Raw genomic sequence first — 24,389 nt, forward strand, 5'->3', positions numbered from 1 at the left:
ATGACTCAGCCAAACCATTACCCTGAGGATAGTAATTTGAGGATGTGCTCATATAGATATTATGATCCACTGCCCATGCACAAATCTAAGCTCCAACAAAAGACTTGGCATTATCTGAAATAATGGTTGAAGGGGCACCGAGCCTGGTCACAATTTCATCAAGGAACTCAACAACTACAGATTCAGTGGCATTCTTCAATGCCACTACCTCTTTCCACCTGGTAAAGTAATTTGTAGCAGCTAAAATCCATTTGTGACCAGAACTGGAAGGAGGATTGATAGGTCCTATGAAATCCAACCCCCACTGAGCAAAAGGTTGATCCACCTGGATAGGATGGAGGGGAAGAGCTGCAAGTCTTTGTTTGCCAGAGAAGAAGGCACATTTTTCACACTTCCTTACATACTTATGACAGTCATGGAACAGAGATGGCCAGTAATAACCAGCCCTCATGATCTTCATTGTGGTTGTTCTAGCCAAGAAGTGGCCACCATCAGGACCATCATGAAGTTCCTTGATCATTCTTTCAGCCTAGTTTATATCAAGACACCTTAATAGGGCTCCATTAAAATCTCTTCTAAAAAGGATATCATCAACCATGACATAAGGAATTGACTGTAGCCTATACTATCTCCTTTTAGCTTTGTCTAATCCTTGAGGGTATCCATTCCCTAATAAGAAATTCTTCATGTCATCCATCCAATTCCTTGAGCCATCATTTCTTGCTTCTTGTTCTTCTTTTAATATCATGACAACTTCTTCATCAGGCTGTTGAGATGATAACATCTGCTTACACAATCCTTTACCTCTTACTAGCTTAGTTGCCTAGATATCGGCATCATACTCCATCACTCTTGTAATCCAACCAGCTCTTTTCTCACTAATATCTTTGCTCAAAAGGAAACCCTTCACACTGGCATGGGGTACTAACAAATGAATCTTGTTATGGGACAGGAGGTGTCTGAATTTCCTTAAAGCTCTGATGACTGCAAGGGCTTGCTTCTCTACATAACTGTACCTATCTTCATACTCCTTAATCCCTTCACTAAAGAAAGCTATGGGCTATTCTTCATTCTTGTCATTTGTTTGAGTCAAGATAGCAGAAATGCTTGACTCACCACCTAAGGTATAAAGAATGAAATCCTTCTCAAATTTTGGGTTCATGAGAGTAGAGGCTGAGGCTATGGCTATCTTGATCTCTTCAAAACTTTCCTTCCCTTTCTTGGTCCATGCAAATACCATACCTTTCCTAAGCATAGCTGTAAGAGGTTTCACCATGGTAGCAAGATTTGGGATAAATCTTCTCACAAAATTTATCCTGCCTAGGAAACTTTGCAGCCCTTTCTTATGTTTAGGAAGAGGAAGGGCAAGTATTGCTTTTGTTCTCTTTGGATCAATGGTTAAGCCATCTTTAGATACAATATTCCCTAATAATTTTCCTTGGTTAGTAGCAAAGACACACTTGCTTGGGTTAAGGGAAACCCCAAACTCTCTACATCTTAAGAATACCTGTTTGAGGTGATCAAAATGATCATTTACATCCTTTGAATACACAGTGATATCATCAAGGCAAACTAAGACAAACTTGTCAATCAATTTCTTGAAGGCCATCTCCATTGCCTTCTGAAATGTAGCACTTGCATTGGTTAGCCCAAATGGCATTTTACAAAAAGCATAGGTACCCCATTTAGTGGTAAATGCAGTCTTGTACCTGTCAGACTCTTTAACCAACACTTGATTGTAACAAGAGAATCCATCAAGAAATGAGAATCTCTTTGAACCACTAACCTTGGACAAAATCTGCTCCATAGAAGGGAGAGGATGGTGATCTTTAAGGGAAGCTTGGTTAAGGTCCCTAAAGTCCACACACAGTCTAATTTCCCCATTCTTCTTCCTAACAGCGATAAGGTTTGCTACCCATGATGAGTGTTTGATAGGAAAAATTATGTGGGCCTCAATCAATTCGGATAGCTCTTTTCTCATTAATGGTTCAATCTTGGGATTCACTGGTCTTTGCTTTTGTCTTACTGGTTTTGCATCATCAACTAAATCTATGGTATGCTGAAATAACCTTGGGTCAAAACCCTTTAAGTCATCATATGTCCAAGAAAATATATCATTAAATTCCTAACATAGATGAATAAAATTTTCTTGTTCAATTTCAGAACATACCTTCCCCATGTTTAAGGATTTTCCATCAACAACCATGACTGGAGTATGGTCACCCTCATCAGCAGCTAGGTTCATGGCCCTGCCCTTTGCTTGATCATCAGGATTAAAAACACTCTCTAAAGTAATGGGACCTTTAGGTAGCTTGTTAGAACTAAGATGAATGATCTGATCACTATACTGATCTTGCAGTCTTCACTGATTTCTCTCTGAAAATTCTGCCTCATTCTGCAAGAAGCTGACAATTTGCTCATCAGACTCAAACACTTGCCAGTGGGTGTTATTGTCAGGGATGGCAGGCCTTACTACCACTTTGATTTGTTGCTTCTTCTCCTCCTCAAGATTCCCTAGCACATCATAAGATGCACCTATTGCTGCAAGTCTATCAACATGTCTATTTTCTTTTCTAGGGATGCTTTGGATGTTAAATGCATTGAAACCCTCAACAAAATCCCAAACTCTATGTTTATAAGACTTGAGCAAACCATTTTTGGCGATATTCTAATTTCTCACTTGATTAACCACCAACTCACTGTCTCCATAGACCCTTAAGGCTTGAATTCCTCTTTTTTGAGCAAGTAAGAGACCTTGGATCAAGGATTCATACTCGGCCACATTATTGGTGCAACTAAATTGGAGCCTAAAGGAGAAGTAATACCTTATTTGTGCAGGGGAAATTAACATTACACCAGCTCCTGATCCATTTTTATTCCTTGATCCATCAAAGTACATACTCCATATCCCACTTTCATCTTCTTTAGCATCCACAAGATTGGGAACCAGGACATCCTTTTCCAATATACAATATGTACTGAGACCTATCTCAAGGATCTCTGACATAGGGTCAAATTGATATGCGTCAGCCCACTCATCCAAGAAGAAATCAGGTATCTCTACTAGGGGAGTGGTGGGCTCCTTCACTATGTCATTCTCATCCATCTCTAGAATAGGGCAATTCATGTTGATGGGGTTAGGGGTGTAAGATTCAGTATGATGGAGGGCTTGAGGCTTTGCTCTGATTGAAGCATTGGCTCCATATCTGGTTTTAAAAGACATATATGACCAATCAGAAGATATGAAACCACCTATTTGGGTAGTAAAGTCTCTTGATAGACAGATGGCAAAATATGGCTTGACTTCAACAATAGAGATATCTTGGGTTACAGTACAACCAAGGCATGCATGTAGGGCCATCTACACATTCCTAAGGATCCCTACAGTCTTGACAGTACTACCATCCAACTGTAATACATCCCTAAAAATGGGCTCATATTTCATTCCTAAAGCATCAGCAACACACCTAGGCATCATTGAACTACTGGCCCCTCAATCAATCATGCAATTATGGACTAGTTTGCCTCCTATAATTAGGGAAACATAGAATGGAGGAGGTGTAACCCTTTTACTTGTTTCTTCCTCCCTTGATGGTTGTACTAGGCTTGTGGCACTTTCCATGCTAGGTGTCTGATCCTTTGGTTCAATTCTTTCTAACTCTTCCTGCAGCAACCTCCTTTGCATTGGTATAGTAGCAATAGCATCCCGCATGGAGATATTCACATTTGCCTTCTTCATTTGCTCTACCACACTAAATGGCATAGCAGGTGTTTTGGTAGAAACCTTAGGGGTTGCAACTGTATGAGGTTGCGATGGGATGGCCTGAGGATCACTTGCATCATTTCTACCATGGTTTTGGCTTTGCTGCTGAAAGGCACTTGATTGATTATTTGCTGCTGGCTCATGAGGTACTGTATTCGAAGTTGAGGCCTGATTGGGAGGAGGAGGGACAACATCTTCCATAGCTCTTCTTTTGCTTCTAGTATTATGAGCAATGGAATCCTGGTTTACATTACAATGCTCCTCCATCTGATGATTCATAAAAGAGCAATCACCCTGTCTTTGCATATCTGAGGCATCCTTAAATTGGTCCTCCTTGTATGCTTGTTTTGCTGCAGGTTCTTGGACTGTCAAGGCCAAATAAGATTTAGCCTTCTGACACATACAATAGGCATAGAAGTAGTTGCAAAAGGGACAAAAATCTTGATCTTGAGCCATATTGTTTTGATGGACTATGGCCCTACTTTGGTTTACATTTGAGGTTGAAGCCTGGCCACCCTGCCTACTCTGATCAAAAGAATGGTTCCAATTATTAGGATTTGGAGGCCTACCACTATCCGGAGTTTGATATTGCAATTGATGAGGCTTACTACCTTGAGCTTGGTGTCTTTCTAAAGTCACCACTTTGTTGCTCACTTTCTGCATCATAGGGAAATTATCCTCCAGCCTCCTTCCTTGGTCTTCTAACTTCCTCCCTTGATCCTGCAATCTTTTATCAAGGTTCTTGTCTCTTTTGTCCATGTTTTGCATCATAGATTGCATCATCTCCTTGATTTTATCTATCCCATGTGAGGATGTGGAAGCTTGAGAGACTGGAGTAAGGGATTGTGATATAGAAGTTGTGGGAAGGGGAGCCATTGTTGGTTGATGATTTGGAACATCAGGGAAGAAAGGCATAGGAGGCCTTGGAGCTAACTTAACTCCTTGTATCAAGATGTGTTCCGCCCTTATTGCTATGTCATAAGCGTTAGGCAAGGTATCTCCTCCCATAGTTTGGATTGTAGTGGCAATGTCGATGTTAAAAGCTCTAAGGTAATGCAAGAAGGCATTACCCGGGGTAGGCTTCACTGAAGTAGGTATTCTATCCCATGTCTTTTGGAATCTATAGTTAAAATCAGTCGTACATTCATGGGGGGCTCTTTTTATAGTAGTCAACTGCTCTAAAAGTGACAAATAGTCACTCTTATCCTCAAAATGTTTGCACAATCCTGCTCCTAATCCATCCCAATCTGTTATAGAACCATGAGCTAAACCTCTATACCATTGTAGTGCTTTTCCTTTCAAGGATGAGGCTAGGAGCCTAATTGCAACATCATCCTCTGTAATGCCATGGATATTGCAGACATTTGCAACCTCTTGAATGTGTTTTGAGGGGGAGGTAGAAGTTTCTCCAGTAAATTCTGGTATACTTTTGAGTGCAGCTACTGGTATGTCATGTCTTTGGGCTAACAAGAGAGGGCTCCCACCATTAAAGGTGGCAAAAGTATGAGCTCTAGGAAATGCCATATAGACAAGTGATCTATTGATATGTGTTGATGGCAGTCTAGGATGAGATCTAACAGCAGGAGGAGTAGAGATAGATCTTGTAGGAGTATTTGTTACTACTACGCTCCTAACTGGTGATAAGGATATTCTAGTCTTCCTTCTTCTAGGGTTTGAAAGTGAAAGCTCTTGGTATTGAAAATTACCTCTAGAAGATGTCCTTGTCTCAGCTCTGGCCATGAATCACTGCAACTTTGGTCTGGAACCATATATGTGTTTGAAGCTCAGAGTCGCCAAGTACTTTGAAGAATGAGCCTCTTGAAGGCTTAAACACTGAAGCCAGTACTATCTCTTCAATATTAATCTTGAAATCTTCCCTTTTGACACCAGTAGACTTGAATTTTTTAAAGATTTTTGTCCCACTAGGTGTGCCAAAAAATGTTGTCACTTAGGTTTGCACCCTTGTCCAGAGCCTATGCATGAGGATAACCTAGTGAAACATGGAAACAACCTCCAAGCTGTGGGACTTGAACTATGAGGTTGAGTTTTCGGAGAAGGCCGACTTCCTCTTACTATCAGGGTGCACCTAACTACTCTTGGAGGGGAAAGGGGAGAAGGAGAGCATGAAACAAATCTACCTAGCCTAATCTAAAGAGGCGATGCACCAAAATAGAGTGTTCAGACCAATCTCTACCCATATATGCACTATTGAACTAGAATGAAACTAAGGATATACACATTCAGACTTGCTTTAATCAAATAACCACATGCAGATCAAGATGATCAAGATGAATGTCACAAGGAAAGAGAGATTCACTTATATAACATTCACAAGCCAATAGAGATACAGTCATGCAGATTACAGACTTTCACAAAATAATGGCGAAGGCAAAGAGTTCTTGCACTTTCATACCAATGGTTGAAGGAGATAAAATAGAGAATCATACAGTTCAGAGGCACAGGGGAATTTACATTGGAATTGCAGAGCAACAGTAGAGAAAAGCCAGAGAAAGCTCCGAGCTCAACAAAATCTAAAAAAATTCCTTTATAGTCCAGGCATAACTGAGATCTCTTCCAGCTGAAGTGACTTCGCAGCTACCTACCATTAAGTTCTGCAGAGAACAATCAAGGGGAAATCTGATCTCGATGCGGATCCAGACACAATGATTTGGAACAGGGCCCTGAGAAGATAGAAATGGCGCCATAACTGCGCTCTAACCTGGTAGATGGATCAAAAGATGGGTGGTGGAGTGTTCTTCTCATTCTGCATTCATTTCATGGTAGTTGGAATCGATCATGAAGATCAGATCGTGCAACAAAACTAATTACCTTCATTTCTTAGGTTGTGAATCAACAGAGTCAGCGAGTCAACCTGTTTCTGTAAGCAGGATGGACCACGTGGACCAATAGCCTCTTTTTATTTTGCCACCTCACGAAAGTCTTACATAGTTGACCATCTCTTCATCACTAACCGTGCCAACTCCTCAAACTCCAGCTGCGACGGTTACACTAACTGCTAGCTGTTAACTATCAACCTTGGCTGGCCCGCGAGACACGTGTCACCAAGGTGCTATGTCGCTAACATATCCACCGTGCAACTTCCCATGGTGAGATAGCGCTAACCGTAGATATTCTTTAGATCTAACGATGGAAGAATTGTGGGCCGTAGAATACATAATAAGGTTTGATCGGGTATTTAAAATAATATTAACTCTACACACTAGCCGTTGGTGGGTAAAACATTTGAAATTTGAATCTTGGCGGGGCGTAAAAAATGATAACAATGAGTGAGTTAGCTCAGTAAGAACTGTTTACTCCGTAGATACTGCAAGTTTTCTTTACTAACCTCTTGGGCTCGGTAGATTTTGTCCTTTGCCTTGCTAACCTTTTGAGCTCGGTAGACTCTATCCTTTGCCTTGCTGACCTTCTGAGCTCGGTAGACACTATCCTTTTCCTTGCTGACCTTCTGAGCTCGGTAGACACCGTTCTTTGCCTTGCTAACCTTCTGAGCTCAGTAGACTCTATCTGATGATTGATATGACATTTGTGTAACATCAAAGACAACACACAATTTAACAATTGTATCCAACAATCTCCCTCTTTGGCATTGATGGCAACACAACATGTCATAACAAAATGAAATTTGAAAACAAGTCTTTTACTTACAAAATAGTTCACTTTCTATAGTAAACTCCCTCTTTCATAATAATCTCTCCCTCTTACACAAAACTCTTATTATTTTGCAAATTTTAGAAAGATATGACAGTATACTCTCCCTCTTTGACAACACATGCCAAAGACAACTCAAAACAACTGAATAGCATTGTACCTGATGTACTGATTCATATGCAATGTCTTCATTGGTTGGCTGCATCAACTGATAGATCTTCAATTCTGTACCTGTTGATGCATCACTAGAACTGTATTTTAGTGAGCTTCAAATAGGGAAATGACCCCTAACTTACCCTCTTAGATACAAGAATGCATCCTTAGGTAAAGACTTTGTGAATATGTCAGCAATTTGTTCCTTTGTATGGACATATTCCAATCTTATTTCCTTTTCTTGCACCAATTCTCTAACAAAGTGATACTTTATGGCTATATGCTTGATTTTTGAATGCATCACTGGATTCTTGGAGATGTTAATTGCACTTGTGTTATCACAAAACATAACAACAGGTTCTTTGATTTCTTGCTTCATACCTTCCAATAATTATTTAAACCACACAATGTTTGAGCAATTTACTCCTGCTACAACATATTCAGCCTTTGCTGTGGATTGAGATGTAGAATTTTTCTTTTTGCTTGTCCAAGAAATCAACCTTTTTCCAAGAAAGAAAGCTCCTCCACTTGTGCTCTTTCTGTCATCAATATTTCTTGCCTAATCTGCATTAGTGAACACCTTTAAATCTAGATTTCCTCCAAGTTTATACCATAACCCATATTCTTCAGTTCCTTTTAAGTATCTCATGATCTTTTTGATTGCCATCATGTGGTTTTCTTTTGGTTTTCCTCAGAATCTTGCTACAATTCCTACTGCAAGGGCAATGTTTGGTCTTGTGTGCACTACATATTGCAACTTTCCAATCATAAATCTATACAATGTCTGATCCACTTCCTTTGATTCATCATCCTTGGTAAGTTTTAATCCAGTACACATAGGAGTCCCAACTGGTTTGCAGTCTTCCATACCAAACTTTTTTAGTATCTCCTTGATGTATTTAGATTGAGTGATGTAGATGCCATTCTTACTCTGTTGAATTTGAAGACCAACAAAGAATTTGATTTCACCAAACATTGACATTTCAAATTCCTTATTCATTTGTTCTGAAAATTCTTTGCAAAGATCATCATTTCCTGTGAACAAAGTATCATCTACAAATATTTCTGCCAAAACAATCTTATTATCTGGTCCTTCCTTTATGTACAAACTACTGTTGTCATTAGTTCTTTGAAAACCAATCTGAATAAGATAGTTATGCAATCTTTCATACCATGATTTAGGGGCTTGTTTCAGACCATATAATGCTTTATGTAGTTTGTAGACCATGTCCTTCTTGTTTGGATCAACAAAACCTTCAGGCTATTCAATGTAAACCTCTTCATCCAATATGCCATTGAGAAATGCTAACTTGACATCCATCTGATAAACTTTGAATCCTTTAAATGCAACATATGCAAGCAAGGTTCTGACACCTTTCAATCTTGCAATAGGAGAAAAAGTTTTTCCATAGTCTACACCTTCTTCTTGAGAGTATCCTTTGCATACCAGTCTAGCTTTGTTCCTTGATACCTTACCATCTTCATTTAGTTTGTTTTTGAATACCCACTTTGTTCCAATCATATTTTTGTCTTTGAGTCTTGGTACAAGAGTATATGTTTTGTTTTTCTCTATCTGTTCTATCTCTTCATTGATAGCTTCAATCCAACTTTCATTGTCTAGTGCATCTTTGACATTTCTAGGTTCAAAATCAGCAAGTAAACAAGTGCCTTTCAACTTACTTCTTGTCATTGTTCCTTTTGATTTATCTCCAATGATTTGATTTGGTGCATGATGCTTTCTGACATACTTGGCTAACACAGGCTCCTTGCCTTTTGAATGAATTGCATTGTTATCCTTCTCTGTCTCAACTTCTGGTTCTGATTCTGGTTGCTCGGGCTCAGTAGATGCATACACATAACATCTAGATCTACATTCTTTAAAGCAATTGGTTTGATTTTACATACACATTATCCTACAAGGGCCACATAGTGTATTTCCTTGTATTGCATCCTCCTTCATAATTCAAATTTAGTATTAGCAGCCTTCTTCCTTTGGGTTCTAGCTAATATAATTTGGATTATAAGTGGAATCATATTAGGGAACTTTCTTCTTTCCCTCACATACATTATTGAGCTAAATGTTGTGCTTCTTCTTCCATGTAAGCTCATTTTTGTAAATCTATGAGCCTAAGTCTTTTGTTTGCCATGAAAAGGTCATTCAAGCGTTTGTCATGTTCTTCCCTGGATATGGTCTAAGAAACACCTTGTGTGGTTCTAGGTGAAGAAATATGTGATTCAAAAGTTTTATTATAGGGATTGAACCAAGTTTTTGATTAGTTCCTAGGTGACTTGTCAAAGAGAGGTTAGCTTTTCTTTCTTTGGCAGATTTGGTATTTAGTTGTCACAGACATGAAAGAAGATATAAAACCTAATATGACAACTAGGATAACTTGATGTCCAAACTAGATGAGCAAAATGTCCACTTATCCAAAAGAGAAAAATAAAGTAAAAGATAGCAAAGGTAACTTGTCACAAGGTGTCCAAGTTGTAGGCTTGATATTCCCTTTGTACGAAACATGTGAAGGAAGCAAAGAGATAATATAAAAGTAACCAAATATATTATTAGAAAAGATATGGACAAGTGACCAATATACTAATCAAGTGTGTAACCAAGGAATTCAAGTGATATTTCTCAGCTAGAGATGACTTCTACCTTGCTGGAACATTCTAAAGACCAAAGAAACCAAGTATAGGTTGCCACAGTTGACCAAAGACAAGTTGCAAGTGTAAGAGACTCATAAAAATCATTTGTATGATGAGCTATATTGAACTAGGAGATAATAGGACAACAAGATGATATTTATCCTAAATCCAGACAACAAAACACACTAGGACAATAGTTTGGAAAAAGTGCAAGGTTGTAAATTGCCAGAAGGTAGACAATGAACCACAAAACAAGAAAAAATACTATAGAATGTCGTATGATATACCCCACAATTATAGGTGACCGATAAAATTGGAAATGCAAAATGACCAAGTTTTCTCTTAAATGACCTAGTTTGATTTGTTGTTTTGACAATTTGGGAATGTTGAATATTTTGACAGTGTCTAAAATCAATAGAAACAACAAGTTTTATGTTTTAAAGATTTTTTTCAAGAAAAAATATAAAACATGAAGTAGTCTTCAAGCAATCAAGCAAGGGACAAAGCGACCTTGCATACTACAAGCACATACAAGGTCTCAAAATGAAAACCCTAGTGCTAACGTCATGTGTATGCTAAAAAGATTTACATGGGTATAACACAAAACACAGAAACACCAAACAAGATCTACCTAAAGGTTACAACTTGCATCAATACTTTGGCCTACAACTTGATGCTCCCTTGGCTCACAAAAAGTGATATTGGATTTTTTGTGGAGTGCTATTAACACATCCAAAGGAACACATATGGTGAGTCAAATCTTGGGGAGATTTGGGTATTCCACTTTTATCATTACTTGCACCAAGATATCAATGCAACAAAAACGAAGTAGCTTCTAACCTAGGTTCTTAGTAAGGGCTCCATTCATAACATCCCTCTTGCACCTGATATGGGACTAGGACCTCATAACCATAAGAGTACTTAGATGTGATGCTATCATGAGAAAGATTAAGGCCTGAAGGACCCCAGGAAAAAATAAAAATACCCAACTAGATATTCCCCCATAGTCACAATCCCACGAGTGTTCTTACTAGATGAGTAGAAATGCTATGTCCCCTCAAGAATTTAGCCTCTGTCAAGGGATTTTTTATTATAGTGGGTTGGAGTAGTTGGGTTCACTTGTTCCCACTTGGGTTTTTCGTGTGATATTTTTTCCTCAACGACATACCCTTTAAAGGTAAATAATCTCACTAAGAGATGTGCACAAAAATGGATAACAAGAGGATGTCAAGATTTGATTTCCCTCAAAGAGGCAACAACATACTCTCCTGATCGAAATGACTATCTCAAAAACACCAAGTAATGGTTAACTAAGGCTACTAAAGAGTAAGCTATCCAACTCACTTTCTTGATCTACACCAATGGGTCAAGGTTCCTGATTGTCTTAAAAATACAGAAGCATACTTCCCTACCAAAGATATGAATGCGTACTCATGAGATACTAAGTGCTTATGAAATGAAAGCTAATAAATAAAAAGAACAATGTTTATTTATATCTCCAAGGCAACCTAAAAAATCATAAGTTAGTAATCTAGAAATGCAATCCTTTAATAAGCGGACCTGCAAGTTAGGGCATAAAATATGAAATCAAAGCACAATTATACCTGTAAAATCACTTGGTAGGTGCTATAAAAAATGAGAAAAACTAAATTACAAGTTATATGTAAGAAAACTAGTTTATTCAACTGAGAAAGTGCAAGTAAACGGGTTTGTACAATAGAGTACAATTGACTAGAAAATCACATGATATATTGCTAGAAGCCAAGCGACAAAACACTCCTAGCTGATAGAGATATTGAACCGAGACAATAAATTAGCAAAATGGAGATGCCAAACTACATAACATGTAGGTGACATAATAGAAATAGTAAAATATTGCCTACAAAACACAAAAGTATCATACAATAATTCACCCTAGAAAATGCAAATAATAGATTTGTGACAAGAAAATTAAAAAATGCAAAGAAGAAAAGTTAGAAACTTGGTTCTAGCACCGTGGTGGGAGCTAAAAATTTAAAATGTGAGCATACTTATATAGACCATTATTCTCAAGTGATGCCATGGATTAGGATACTCAAAGAGGCAACTTATAGCTTCCTATCTACGATGTGGAAGAATCAAAGTAATGTGATGGTGGTTCTCAAATGAACCCAAAGATGGAGACATTTTCAAGGTGCACCATAGAATAAAAGATTTGAGGAGTAAGAGAAATATTGCTAGTATCCAAGGAATTCAAATGAGAATGCAATGCAAGCTAACTAATGTGAAAATGTAGTCTAACAAGATGAAGATTACAATCCTCCTAGTTAAGCTATGTGAGCTATTCAAAATGTGATAAAAGGAAATACTAAACTACTATGCAAGAGTGCAGGTGAGGTTTTAAGTTATCACGAATTAAATTAAAAGCATTACATTTACATGAAAACATAAGATATGAGAGAGTGAGGAGAGAGACTCCATTTAAAGAGATTAAGATTTTAAGAGGCAAAAGGGATGGATGAGATTTAGAGGTAAAAGATGAGTGGTGGAGGATAAGAGGGAAAAATGATTCCACTCACCTTGGAAAGCACACATTCAAGTTGTAGACAACTTGCTTTTCTTTTTCTTTTTTAAATTAGAAAAATTCTTTTTATGTGCACACGTAGGATAATGGGGATTTTATTTAATTGAAAGGGGACATGTTCTTCTAATTAAATAAAACTTAGGATAAGGTGGTCAAAACATAGGATAAAATTAAATGAATAATTAATTGATATTTTGGTAAAAGATTATGATTAAATAATTATACAAAATTGATAAAACACATAATGTGGTCTAGCATATAGATTTAAAATGTTGAGGGCTTATAGTTTACTAGACCATTTTAGGTAATTATAGGGTTGAGTTCTTACATAGTTATACTTTTGTTTTAAAGCATAGGAGTGGACAACCAAAAAAGGTAGTTGATGCATTAAGTAGGAGAAGGATGTTTTTGACAAACATGTCAATGAGAGTGCTTGGGTTTGAGGAATTAAAGATTTTGTATGAGAATGATCTAGCTTTTAAAAATCCATGGAAAACTTATAAGGAACTTTTAGTCGATCGAAGTAAGTGGTTATGCTATTTCATTTAGGATGATATGTTGTTCAAGGTAGTTCAACTGTTCATACCTAGAGGATCGATGATGGATAATTTGATTAAGGATAACCATGGCGGAGGTTTTCAAGACATTTTGATATTGATAACTCAATACTTTTGGTTAGATAAATATATTATTTGACACATATTTATGAGGATGTTTAGAGATTTGGTCAAATTTACATAATTTTTCAAGTTGCTAAGGTAGTAGGCCAAATGTAGGATTATATACACCATTGCCTATATCTAGTAAACCTTGGGAAGATCTTAGCATGGATTTTGTTTTGGGGTTTCCTAAAACACAAAGAAGTAAAAATTCTATATTTGTCAAGACAAATAGTTTTTCTAAGATGTCACATTTCATTCCTTGTAAGAAGACTTCAAATGTAGTGCATGTAGAAAACTTATTCTTTAGGGGTGTTGTGATATTGCATGGATTGCAAAGGACTATAGTTTTACATAGGGCTGGTGACTTTGTAGGATATTTCTACAGGACAGTTTGGAGGAAGATGAATAATGAATTGAAGTTTAGTTCTACTTTCATCTATAGACTAATGGAAAAATAGAGCTTGTGAATCAATTTTTGGGTAATTTACTGAGATGTTTGGTTGGAGATAAACCTAGTAACTAGGGATTCAATTTTGGAACAAGCATAGTTTTCATACATCAATTCAGTAAATAGGAGTATTGGTAAGACACCATTTGAGACTATTAAAGGTATGCATCCTAAAGGAATTGTAGAATTAAAGGATCTTAGTCATGAGGAGAAAAGGAGCGCTGAAGCAAACGGATATGCATATCTCATGAAGTTATTGCATGAGGAGGTTAAACATCATTGGAAACATAGTAATTAGAGGTATAAGGAGAAAGTTTATAGGACTAGGAGATACAAGGATACTAGTAGGATATGAGGCTATGATTCATTTAAAGAAAGTGAGATTTATAGTTGGAACTTATAGAAAGTTAAAGATGTGGAAGTTTGGACCTTTTGAGGTTGAATTGCCCAAGGATATCGATATATCACCAGTATTATATTATTGCAAATTTGTATGAGTATCATTTAACTGATTTGATTCTAGAGAATGGTTTAGATACACAAGAACAATATCCTAAGAAGAAAATGGATGATATAGATAGAATCTTGGATAGAAGAGTTGGAAGGAGTACAAGAGGCAAGGAGTATATGTAGTATTTGATGAAATGGAAGGACAAACCAAGTGAGGATTCTTCATTGATTTCTCAAGTTGAGTTAGATTATTTTGATTCTTCTCAGATTGAAAAGCGAGAGATTGATTTTATTAATAAGCCTAGGTGTCTGATGTAGGAGCATATTGGGCTTAGAGCAATCTTGCATCAACCTAAAATATTCTATTCCAGTTTGTCAGTTTGTACAATATGTGTGATTGATTTTGCAACCATTTCTTTGTTTGAGTTAGCAATTGCAATGATCATATTATAATCACGACCTATCTTGGATCATATTCCTAGGTTCACAACTCATTTGGATTATTGTTTCTCGAGTTATGATTTGTTCCATCTTGGGTGGTGTCTTCTTGCTTGTTCTTGAATCAGTTGGTGAATCCTAATCTTGCAAAGTAAATCTACAACTTGTGGCACATACATCTATGTTTTTGGATCTCGTATGGACCTTGTTGGTTCTTACAAGACTTATGTGATTTTCTCCTTATGATTTGGGTCCTAACCTATTTTTTGTAGTATATTCGTGTTCTTGGGAAATGTGACCTTTCTTCTTGAGCTGACTTGGGTGTCATGATACCTATATATTGTAATGTAATATAGCTCTTGAGGAAATGGTTTGGAGAGTCTAAGGAAATATATCATTAGAATTAGATCTAAGATATCAAACCAAAGATTGTAGTCAAGTAGGCCTATTGTAGCCTGACATGTATGAAGGCATGTGTGTTGCCAATTGATTGTAGCTTGATTCCAGTTGAATAAAAGTGGATCTAGTTTTATTCTCTAAGTCTCTTGTCGTTTTCTGCTAAGTTTTTATCTTGCTAGACATATGGACATATCTCTTTGAGGTCCCTCCATCTATGGCTGCATCATCATAGATGATACTATTTCCTAGATTGTAGTTTTTCAAAGGTGGAAATACCATTCTCCTTTTGTCCCCACTCTTCAAGTATGGTGAAAGAAAGTTTTATTGTTTAGGGTTAGGACCCTTGTCCCCTACTAGCACCCAACTTTGGTCAAAAGCTTTCCCTCTCTTCTTCTTTTTCCAATCTCACATGTCATTAGATTCACTCCTTTTGCCTTGATGGATGCCATGTAATGGGTCTAGGCCTTTCCTATTGTTATCTAATCAAAGTTATAAAAAAAGTGATTAAAATTGATCTAAAAAGCTTATAAATTAATTTTTAAAATTCAAAACAAAAGAACATACACATGAAATCTTAAAATTCACTAGATCCCATCATCTTCAAGTTCGTAGCACTTTACTTGTTGTTGGTTGTAAAAAGTGACAACTTGATTAAAATTGTTGATTTTCAATGTCTTGGTTTGACTAAAAAATTAGAACACACTAATCCCAAGTTCTAGATGAGCTATGAAAAACATGTCTACTTCGCATAAAGCTTTGATCTAAAATAACTAATAAATCTTGAAACCCTTGTCAAATCAACTCTAATGGAAAATTACAAAAATGGATATCTATATTAATCATAATAATAGTGGAGTGGTTTTATATAGAGATGGTGATTCTTTTGGGCAGGGTCACGATATTACCAAAAGGTGTTCAATAAATGGATTTAGGAAACTTGGCTAAGATTGCATTTGAGATTTTCACCCACTACAAATGGTATTTAGAAAGACAATTTCACAACCTTGACAAGACAACACAATGCATGTCATTGACCTATGTAAAATGATATATAGAGGATCTTAAATACTACTAATAAAAACCTCATCCCCTTTTATGCATGTTTCCCAACTCTTAGTATACCTACTTGTATCATATCAAATTAAAATTAAAATCCCTTTTAAGCTAACACTAAAGTGAAACATTTAATCAAATTTTGACTTTTAGAAAATGAACACTTATTGATTTAGAGGTGAATCTCTTGAAAAAAGACTAAAATGTTTTCTCATTTGTTATTTGATCTAAATGGTTAGCATAATAATTTACATAAATACTATTACATAAACTATTGATTTCACTTAATACAAAAAAAAAAATTAAAATAAATAAATAGTTATCCTCTATTCCAAAAGATACCAACAAGTACAAAAATCAACCCAATTTTAAATTACTTGATCATCTTTCATATGCCTACAAATACTTCTTATGTTTGATTCTATATATTGCCATTTTGCTCTCATCATGATATTTTTCTAATGCTCTACTCTTTCCAAATAATTCAATTGAAAATTGACTCACCCATATCCCCTTTCTCACTACATAAAAGTTTAAAACACAAATACAATTAATTCTCAATAAACCAAAAGAATAGTCTACAATCTCTTAATTGTGAACTTGAACTATTCATTAAAGCTTGTCTTGAAGCTTAAAGTTAAAAGCTTGATACATAGAAAGATTAGGACTTAGGTGAATATTACTAGATAAGTGGTGTTACATTCCTTAATTGTGAACTTAAACTATTCACTAAAGCTTGTATTGAAGCTTAAAAGCTTCATACATAGAAAGATTAGGACTTGAGGTGAACATTACGAGGTTAAGTGATGTTACATTGCTGCTTGGCATAGAACGAGAAGATATATTTAAATTTTCAATTTATTTTCTCGATAAACACAGTGGGCCATTATTTATTTATTTTTAACGAACATAAATATTTTTAAAAACCTTGAAAATACAAAGTTTGAGAAAAGAAAACAAAAACGGCGATGAAATATAGTGAATACGATAATCCAACTGTAACCGGATATAATTTTTGTTCTTATTTCCTTGGCTTGTTCTTCTCTAAGCGGTAGATTGTCTTCTCTGCTCTTCTCTAAATAATGAATTTCAATATCTTTATTCAATTACTTGCAGGGGAAAAAAAAAACTTGTTTTCCTTGAATTATGGATAAATTGATCGAAGTAGAAGAGAAAGAGGTGAGGGTGGAATTCGGACTGAAGAGAAAATGCAAAGCCACAATTCACCTGAGAAATCTGATGCAAACATCTCACATCGCATTCAAAGTGCAGACAACAGGTCCTGAGAAATTCGCAGTGAATCCTCCAAACGGATTCATAGCTCCGGGGGCGGAGTCCTCTCTGGATTTCATCGTGAAGCCTACCAGCGATCTTCCAAAGTGTTTCCCTGTAACTAAACATGTGATCCTCATCCAAGCCTTACCTGCAATCAGTCCAACGCCAACCTTTCGCGTCCCCAAAGACTGGTTTGCGGCTCGCCAAGAACAGGGCGCATGGAACGAGAAGCTCAGGATTGTTTACACAGGGGCTTTTCTGCTGAAACAGGCGGTCGAGGGTTTGGATCACGAAAAGGTGTTAAATATGGTGAAGATTGGAGGCCTGGAGAAGTATGTTAATGCGGGCGACGGAGAGAGCGGGAAAACGGCTCTGCATATTGCGGCAGGGAAAGGGGATCTGGAAATTGTTAGGGTTCTTTTGGATGCCGGAGCAGATAAGGCAGCGAAAGGGTTTACAGGGGAAACCCCTCTTCACGAGGCGGTTTGCTCTGGAAATATCGGTGTTGTGGAGGGCCTGATGGAGGAAATTGACGAGGGTTTTTTTGATTGGGACGCGATGAAGGATTTCCGCGGGTGGAATCCCTTGCATTTGGCCGCGTCTCTTGCTTTTTGCGACGCCGTGGAATTGATGTTGGAGAGTGGAATGGATGCGGAGGGTAGGGATAATGAAGGGCGGACGCCCCTGCATATTGCAGCAGGGCTAGGGCACGGTCGCTGTGTTGAGGTTCTGCTTGGAGGCGGTGTCGATGTTGATGCTGTGAGTTTTGATGGATCTACTGCCATGATTTGTGCTGCTTCCGGTGGTCATGTGGATGTTGTTGAGGGTTTGTTGGATTCCTCTGCAAACAGAGACGTTCGGAACCTGGTTGGACAGACTGCTTCCGATGTGGCTTTTCAGAACGGTCATGTGAGTATTAATAAAATTATCCTGATTTGGTTGGGTTTTGGGGGAAATCTGGGAAGGGGAAAATTGTCTGAGTTAGATCAGCATTTGGATGAATCTTATGAGCTTCTGGGTTTAATCCTTGTATAGACTTTTATCCAGTGTTGTTTACACAGTTTAAAGTCAGAAGCTACTAAGATTCATTACCATGGAATGTCGAAATTTCATGTATACTCGATAGTAATTCCAAAATTGGATTTTTTTATTATGAATAGTTTATTAACTAGTTAAAAACAACTCTAACAAGAAACATGTTAAAAACAGGAAGAAAATGCTGTACATTCTAGTTAATAAAGATTATAATCAATACAAGATAATGTTGGATCAAATCAGTACAAAATATATACAATCACAGTAGACATTCTGAAACAGTTAAACCTGAGCAACCTCGTATAAAGCAGCTAAGACATTTACCATGATTAACGAGCTCTACATCTAGAGAAATATATTCTTTTGTGGTCAAATAGAAAAATAGTTCATGTATTGTAATTAGGGTATAGACAGGTAGTGGTATTGTAGTTTTTGTGAAGTTGAAGAGATGTTACAGATTTATATTATTGCACAGTTGAATCTAAAGTTAAATATATATAATAAAATCTAAAATAAATTGATTATTTACATGAATAAATAATTGATATTTTTAATGAATGTATCTATTATTGTTTAGCTGTGTAAACACTACGCTAAAGCTAAGTTTGAGTTGACTTATTGTTTCCAACTTTAATTTTTTAAGCTATAATTATTTACTTAGGTAAAATATATATATTAATTATAATATTTTAATAATTTTTGTCAAATAATAAATGATTACATTAAATAAATTATTATTATTTATAATAATGGTACAATTATCTTGAATTACTGTTTATACGCTATAATATGTAGTCTGGGAAAATATTGGCTTATGTTTTAAGCAATAATTTACGTTTAGTAGACTTATGCTTCAAAGTATATTGGTTTACTTTTATTTAGTAGAATGACTTATATTTTAAGTCATCCATTACATTTAGTAGATAATAGAAGATATTGCTTGTGGTATTATAATAACTCTACATGTTTCAATGGTCAATTTTAGTTTCAGAAAACAGTAATTGTAAAATAAGTCAATAATATATGATTCAATTCAATTTGACTTGTTAGTCTTGAAATCAATTGTAAACTTAAATGTAACTTATATTGAATTCATAAAATTTGATAAAATTAAATTCAAAAGACATAATTGAACTTTTACATACACATAATAACATAATGGAATGGTTTAAGAGTTGCTACAGTCGGAATAAGTTTTCTACTGTTTATATCTCTAAAATTAAGAACAGCCAAATGAAATTTTAAATGTTAGTCTTGAAATCAATTGTAAACCTAAAAGTAGCTTCTATTGAATTCATAAAATTTGATCAAATTAAATTCAAAAGATATAATTGAACTTTTACATACACATAATAACATAATAGAATAGTTTAGACGTGCTAGAGTTGGTATAAGTTCTCTACTATTTATAGATATCTGAAATTAAAAACAGCCAAATCAGCCAAATGGAATTTTAAGAGGGAAAACCCAATCCACAACGTAGCTTAAAAAATATACACAATTGATGCAATAAAATTATTGAAAATGATATTTCAACCACCATCAAAATTCCCTAACCTCCCATAAACTTTCAGATGGATTCCCACAGAACTCCAATATAACTGAAACAAGTAAACAATATGGTACTGAGTGAACTGTATACCGTTTCTTATGAATTTCATGTTGTGCAATGGTGCAGATGGAAGTGGTGCATATTTTAGATTATGGTGATAAATTTCTGGACTCCGCCAGGCGTGGAGACGTGGAGAAGGTGGTGTATTGGGTAGAGAAAAAAGGAGTGCAAATGAATTGGAGAGATCAGCATGGGTGGACTGCATTGCACTGTGCAGCCTTGAAAGGACATGAGGAGGCGGTGGTGAAGTTATTAGAACTGGGTGCTGACGTGGAGGCCACAGACAGCCAAGGAAACACTCCATTGCACTGTGCTGCTTATGGTGGCCACTCTGAGGTCGTCAGGATTCTCGTTGAATATGGAGGAGATGTTGAAGCTCAAACAATCCGTAATGTCACACCTTCAACCATTGCCACAATCTCCAACTTTGATTTAGTAAGCACAGTCTTGTATGATTATTTGGACGATAGCATGATGATTGAATATAACGTCTGATCCAAATGTTGGAATGAAAAGTCTCATCTATATCTTGATCACAAGATTATGTACATACACAGTTGTTTCCATTATTATTTTTATTTTGTAAATTACCAAGATTTTATATGTTACTAATTGTAAACATAAACAGTTGTAACAAAAAATAGAGTTTTTTAATTAAGTCGAGAGGCTTTCTACAGTGGCAGCAATCTTCAATGTAAATATTTTTCATTTTTTTACAAATTTGACGTTCAGTTACTTGTCACAGAAATAAAATAGAATCTTAACAGTTACAAAGACTAAATATAATAGTTTAATTTTTCCATTCCATGATATTCTAAATTATTTATCCTATATACAAGATACAAATTGCTTTAATGTCAAATGAATCTATTGTGATAAACACATTGCATCTGCTACTAGCTTACATATATTCAAAGGATATCTCTCGGCTTATTTTATATATATAGAATATGTATATAAGCTAGTGTTAGTTTTTTATCATGTAATTCCAGTTTTCTCATTAAAGATAATTATTTACAATTATTCATTGGGCATTAAAGTCTTTTTTAAATAAATATTAAGCACAATTTTGATCCTTCATTCTCTAGGCATTTTTACACTTTCATTGTTAGTATTTGCAGTAAATTATATACTATTGCAATCAGTTTTATTTATGTAGTTATTATATTTGATTCTTATATTTAATTTATAATTTTTTTGTTGTTGAAGGTGATTGGTTAATAAATTTGAAGTCTTATAAAGTTGATTATAAAGAAATACTAGGTATATTGTTAGCCAATATTTTAGGACGCATTATGAAAAACTTATTGTTTTCTAATTGCTATTATATATATATATATATATATATATATATATATATATATATATATATATATATATATATATATATATATATATAGACACACAATTTTGCTAAAGGATATTCAATTTTGATCAACTTTCACAATAATTTTTTTTTAATTAAGTGGTGATGTGAAAGGTGAAATTACTAGATATTATCATGGTTGGTTAGAAAGTTTTTTACATGGTTGTAAATAATAATAATAATTTGATATTTTTAGAATTTAAATTATAATTGTACTTTTTAAACTTAATATTTTTGTTTTTGTTAGGTAAAAGGTCATAAGTCCCTAAGTACATTAAAAGGAATATGTTATATAATTGTGCAGTTGACATGCAGATTTTTGAATTGAATTGTCGTCAAACTCTTGATCTATATTCCATTATGTCTTGGGTATGTGTAGGATCATGGTGGGCCAAACTATACTCTTAAGTGATAGTGCAAAATCAACAAATCAGGTTTATGTCAACTAGACGTGCAATTTTGAACTAGTTATGAAGTTAATATTAAAAAAATGTAAGAATATAATTTGCAGGAAATTGAATGTAGTTTCTAAACTATAGGCATTATCTGAAAATAATTTAATTTGATCGGTCAAAAATTCATATTTTAATACAATGTTACAAAAATCTCAGGATAGAAATAAGTAGGTGTATATCTAACCACCTATCATAATTAAATAATAATAATTTTTAATAAGATTTTAAATATCAGAAGTAGACTCATGCCTAGATGTGACACATATTTTTGGATATTTTTATTTCAAATAAATAATTAATGATGAATTTTCTGCATTATTAGGAAAAAAAGACTTATGTTTGACCACCTAAACTAATTCAAGACATTATGAAATTAATTAGTTAAAATAAAAATAAAAATGTATTAGGTGAAACGTAGAATGTGACATCTTTTGGATTTCAAAAATGTTTTACAGTTTGAAAGTTATAGCTATTTTTCAATTAGTGTGTAAATCAACATCTAATAGGTATCTTTGTTTAAAAATAAGTAATAAATACTTATCGGACTAATATCTTAACAACAATTATATCGTTGCCAAGTTGAGAATGTCCTCTATAAACCCCTTTCATTTTCGTAAATTCTGTTAGATTAGAATTCATTAGATACGTCACTGAAGTTTGGAACACCCCTAAACATTGTAAATTCACGTTTTTTGAGTTGACCAAGGAGGCTTGGTGATTATAAAGCCTAATTGGATACTTGATATATTGGGTATCTGATAATACTCGATATCCTCCCACCCAAATATGTAAATGAATGATATAGAAAATCGAGGGTGGAGATTGAAAGTTGAGGAAGGTTCATGATTATCCCCTCCATGATCCATGTGATGTCCAAGTCAAATGTGTTTTTTTATTTCCATGATCCATGTGATTACAAATTGTGAATTGTGTGTGTGTGTGTGTGTGTGTGTTTTGTTTATAATATATTATATTAGACAATCATATTGTACTATAATATATTTATTATACATAGTATAACATATTATATTATAATATATTTATTATACATAGTATAACATATTATATTATAATATATTTATTATACATAGTATAACATATTATATTATAATATATTTATTATACATAGTATAACATATTATATTATAATATATTTTATAAAGCTTTAAAATATTATATTATATGATATGATATAGTATATAGGATATTAAACCCATATTATATATAGGGACAAATGTGTCGAAAGGGGTCATAGGTTATCCTGTGACCCCTATTGACATATATGAACAAGCGTAATGTGTCTTTAGGGGTCCTACCCCCAGGGACATCTGTCGTCATTAAATGTGTCGAAAGTGGTCATAGGTTATCATATTACCCCTTTTGACACATATGAACAAGTGTAGTGTGTCCCCTAAGGACATATGTCATCATCAAATGTGTCGAACCTATGACCCCTTTTGACATATATGAACAAGTGTAATGTGTCCCCTAGGGACATATGTCGTCATCAAATATGTTGAACGGGTTTATAGGTTATCATATGACCCTTCTTGACCCATATGAACAAGCATAATGTGTCCCTAGGGGTCTTAGGACCCATGGGGACATTTGTCATCATCAACTGTGTCGAAAAGGGTCATAGGTTATCCTATGACACCTTTCGACCCATATGAACAAGCGCAATGTGTCCCTAGGGGTCCTAGGACTCCTAGAGAAAGATGTCGTCATCAAATGTGTTGAAAGGGGTCATATGTTATCCTATGACCCCTTTCAACCCATATGAACAATCATAATGTGTCCCTAGGGGTCTTTTAACACATATGAAAAAGCACAATGTCTCCCTAGGGGTCCTAGGACCCCTAGAGACACATGCCATCATCAAATGTGTCGAAAGAGATCATAGGTTATCCTATGACCCCTTTCAATACATATGAACAAGCACAATTTGTCCCCCTAGGGACATATGTTGTCATCAAATGTGTCAAAAGAATATGACCCCTTTCAATCAAGATGAAAAAACACAATGTGTCCCTAGGGGTCCTAGGAACCCTAGGGACACATATCATCAAATGTGTTGAAAGGGGTCATAGTATAGCCTATGACCCCATTCGATCCATATGAACAAGAACAATGTGTACCTAAGATCCCTAGGGATACACGTCGTTATCAAATGTGTCGAAAAGGCTGCAATGTATTCGTAAGACCCCTAGGGACACATGTCATCATTAAATTTGTCAAAAGGGGTCATATGCTATCCTATGACCCCTTTCGATTAATATGAACAAGCATGATGTATCCCTCTGGGTCTTAGAACTCTTAGGGACATATGCCATCGTCAAATGTGTTGAAAGGGGTCATATGCTATCCTATGAACTCTCCTGATCCATATGAATTAACACAATGTG

At 35.4% G+C, this 24,389-nt stretch overlaps 1 protein-coding gene across 1 annotated transcript; it reads left to right on the top strand.

The window, feature by feature from the left end:
- The first annotated feature begins 17,179 nt into the window (after nt 1-17,179).
- LOC149529382 (protein VAPYRIN-LIKE-like) lies at nt 17,180-20,839 on the top strand. The gene is made up of 2 exons (XM_089810138.1): nt 17,180-18,425; nt 20,230-20,839. The coding sequence occupies exons 1-2, from the start codon at nt 17,388-17,390 to the stop codon at nt 20,656-20,658; spliced, it is 1,467 nt and encodes a 488-aa protein (XP_089666264.1). The 5' UTR covers nt 17,180-17,387; the 3' UTR covers nt 20,659-20,839.
- Nucleotides 20,840-24,389: the final 3,550 nt, after the last annotated feature.

The sequence above is a fragment of the Cupressus sempervirens genome, chromosome 11 (genome assembly GCF_028749045.1).
Source record: "Cupressus sempervirens isolate cs-2001-9-10 chromosome 11, ASM2874904v1, whole genome shotgun sequence".
Taxonomy (NCBI): domain Eukaryota; kingdom Viridiplantae; phylum Streptophyta; class Pinopsida; order Cupressales; family Cupressaceae; genus Cupressus; species Cupressus sempervirens.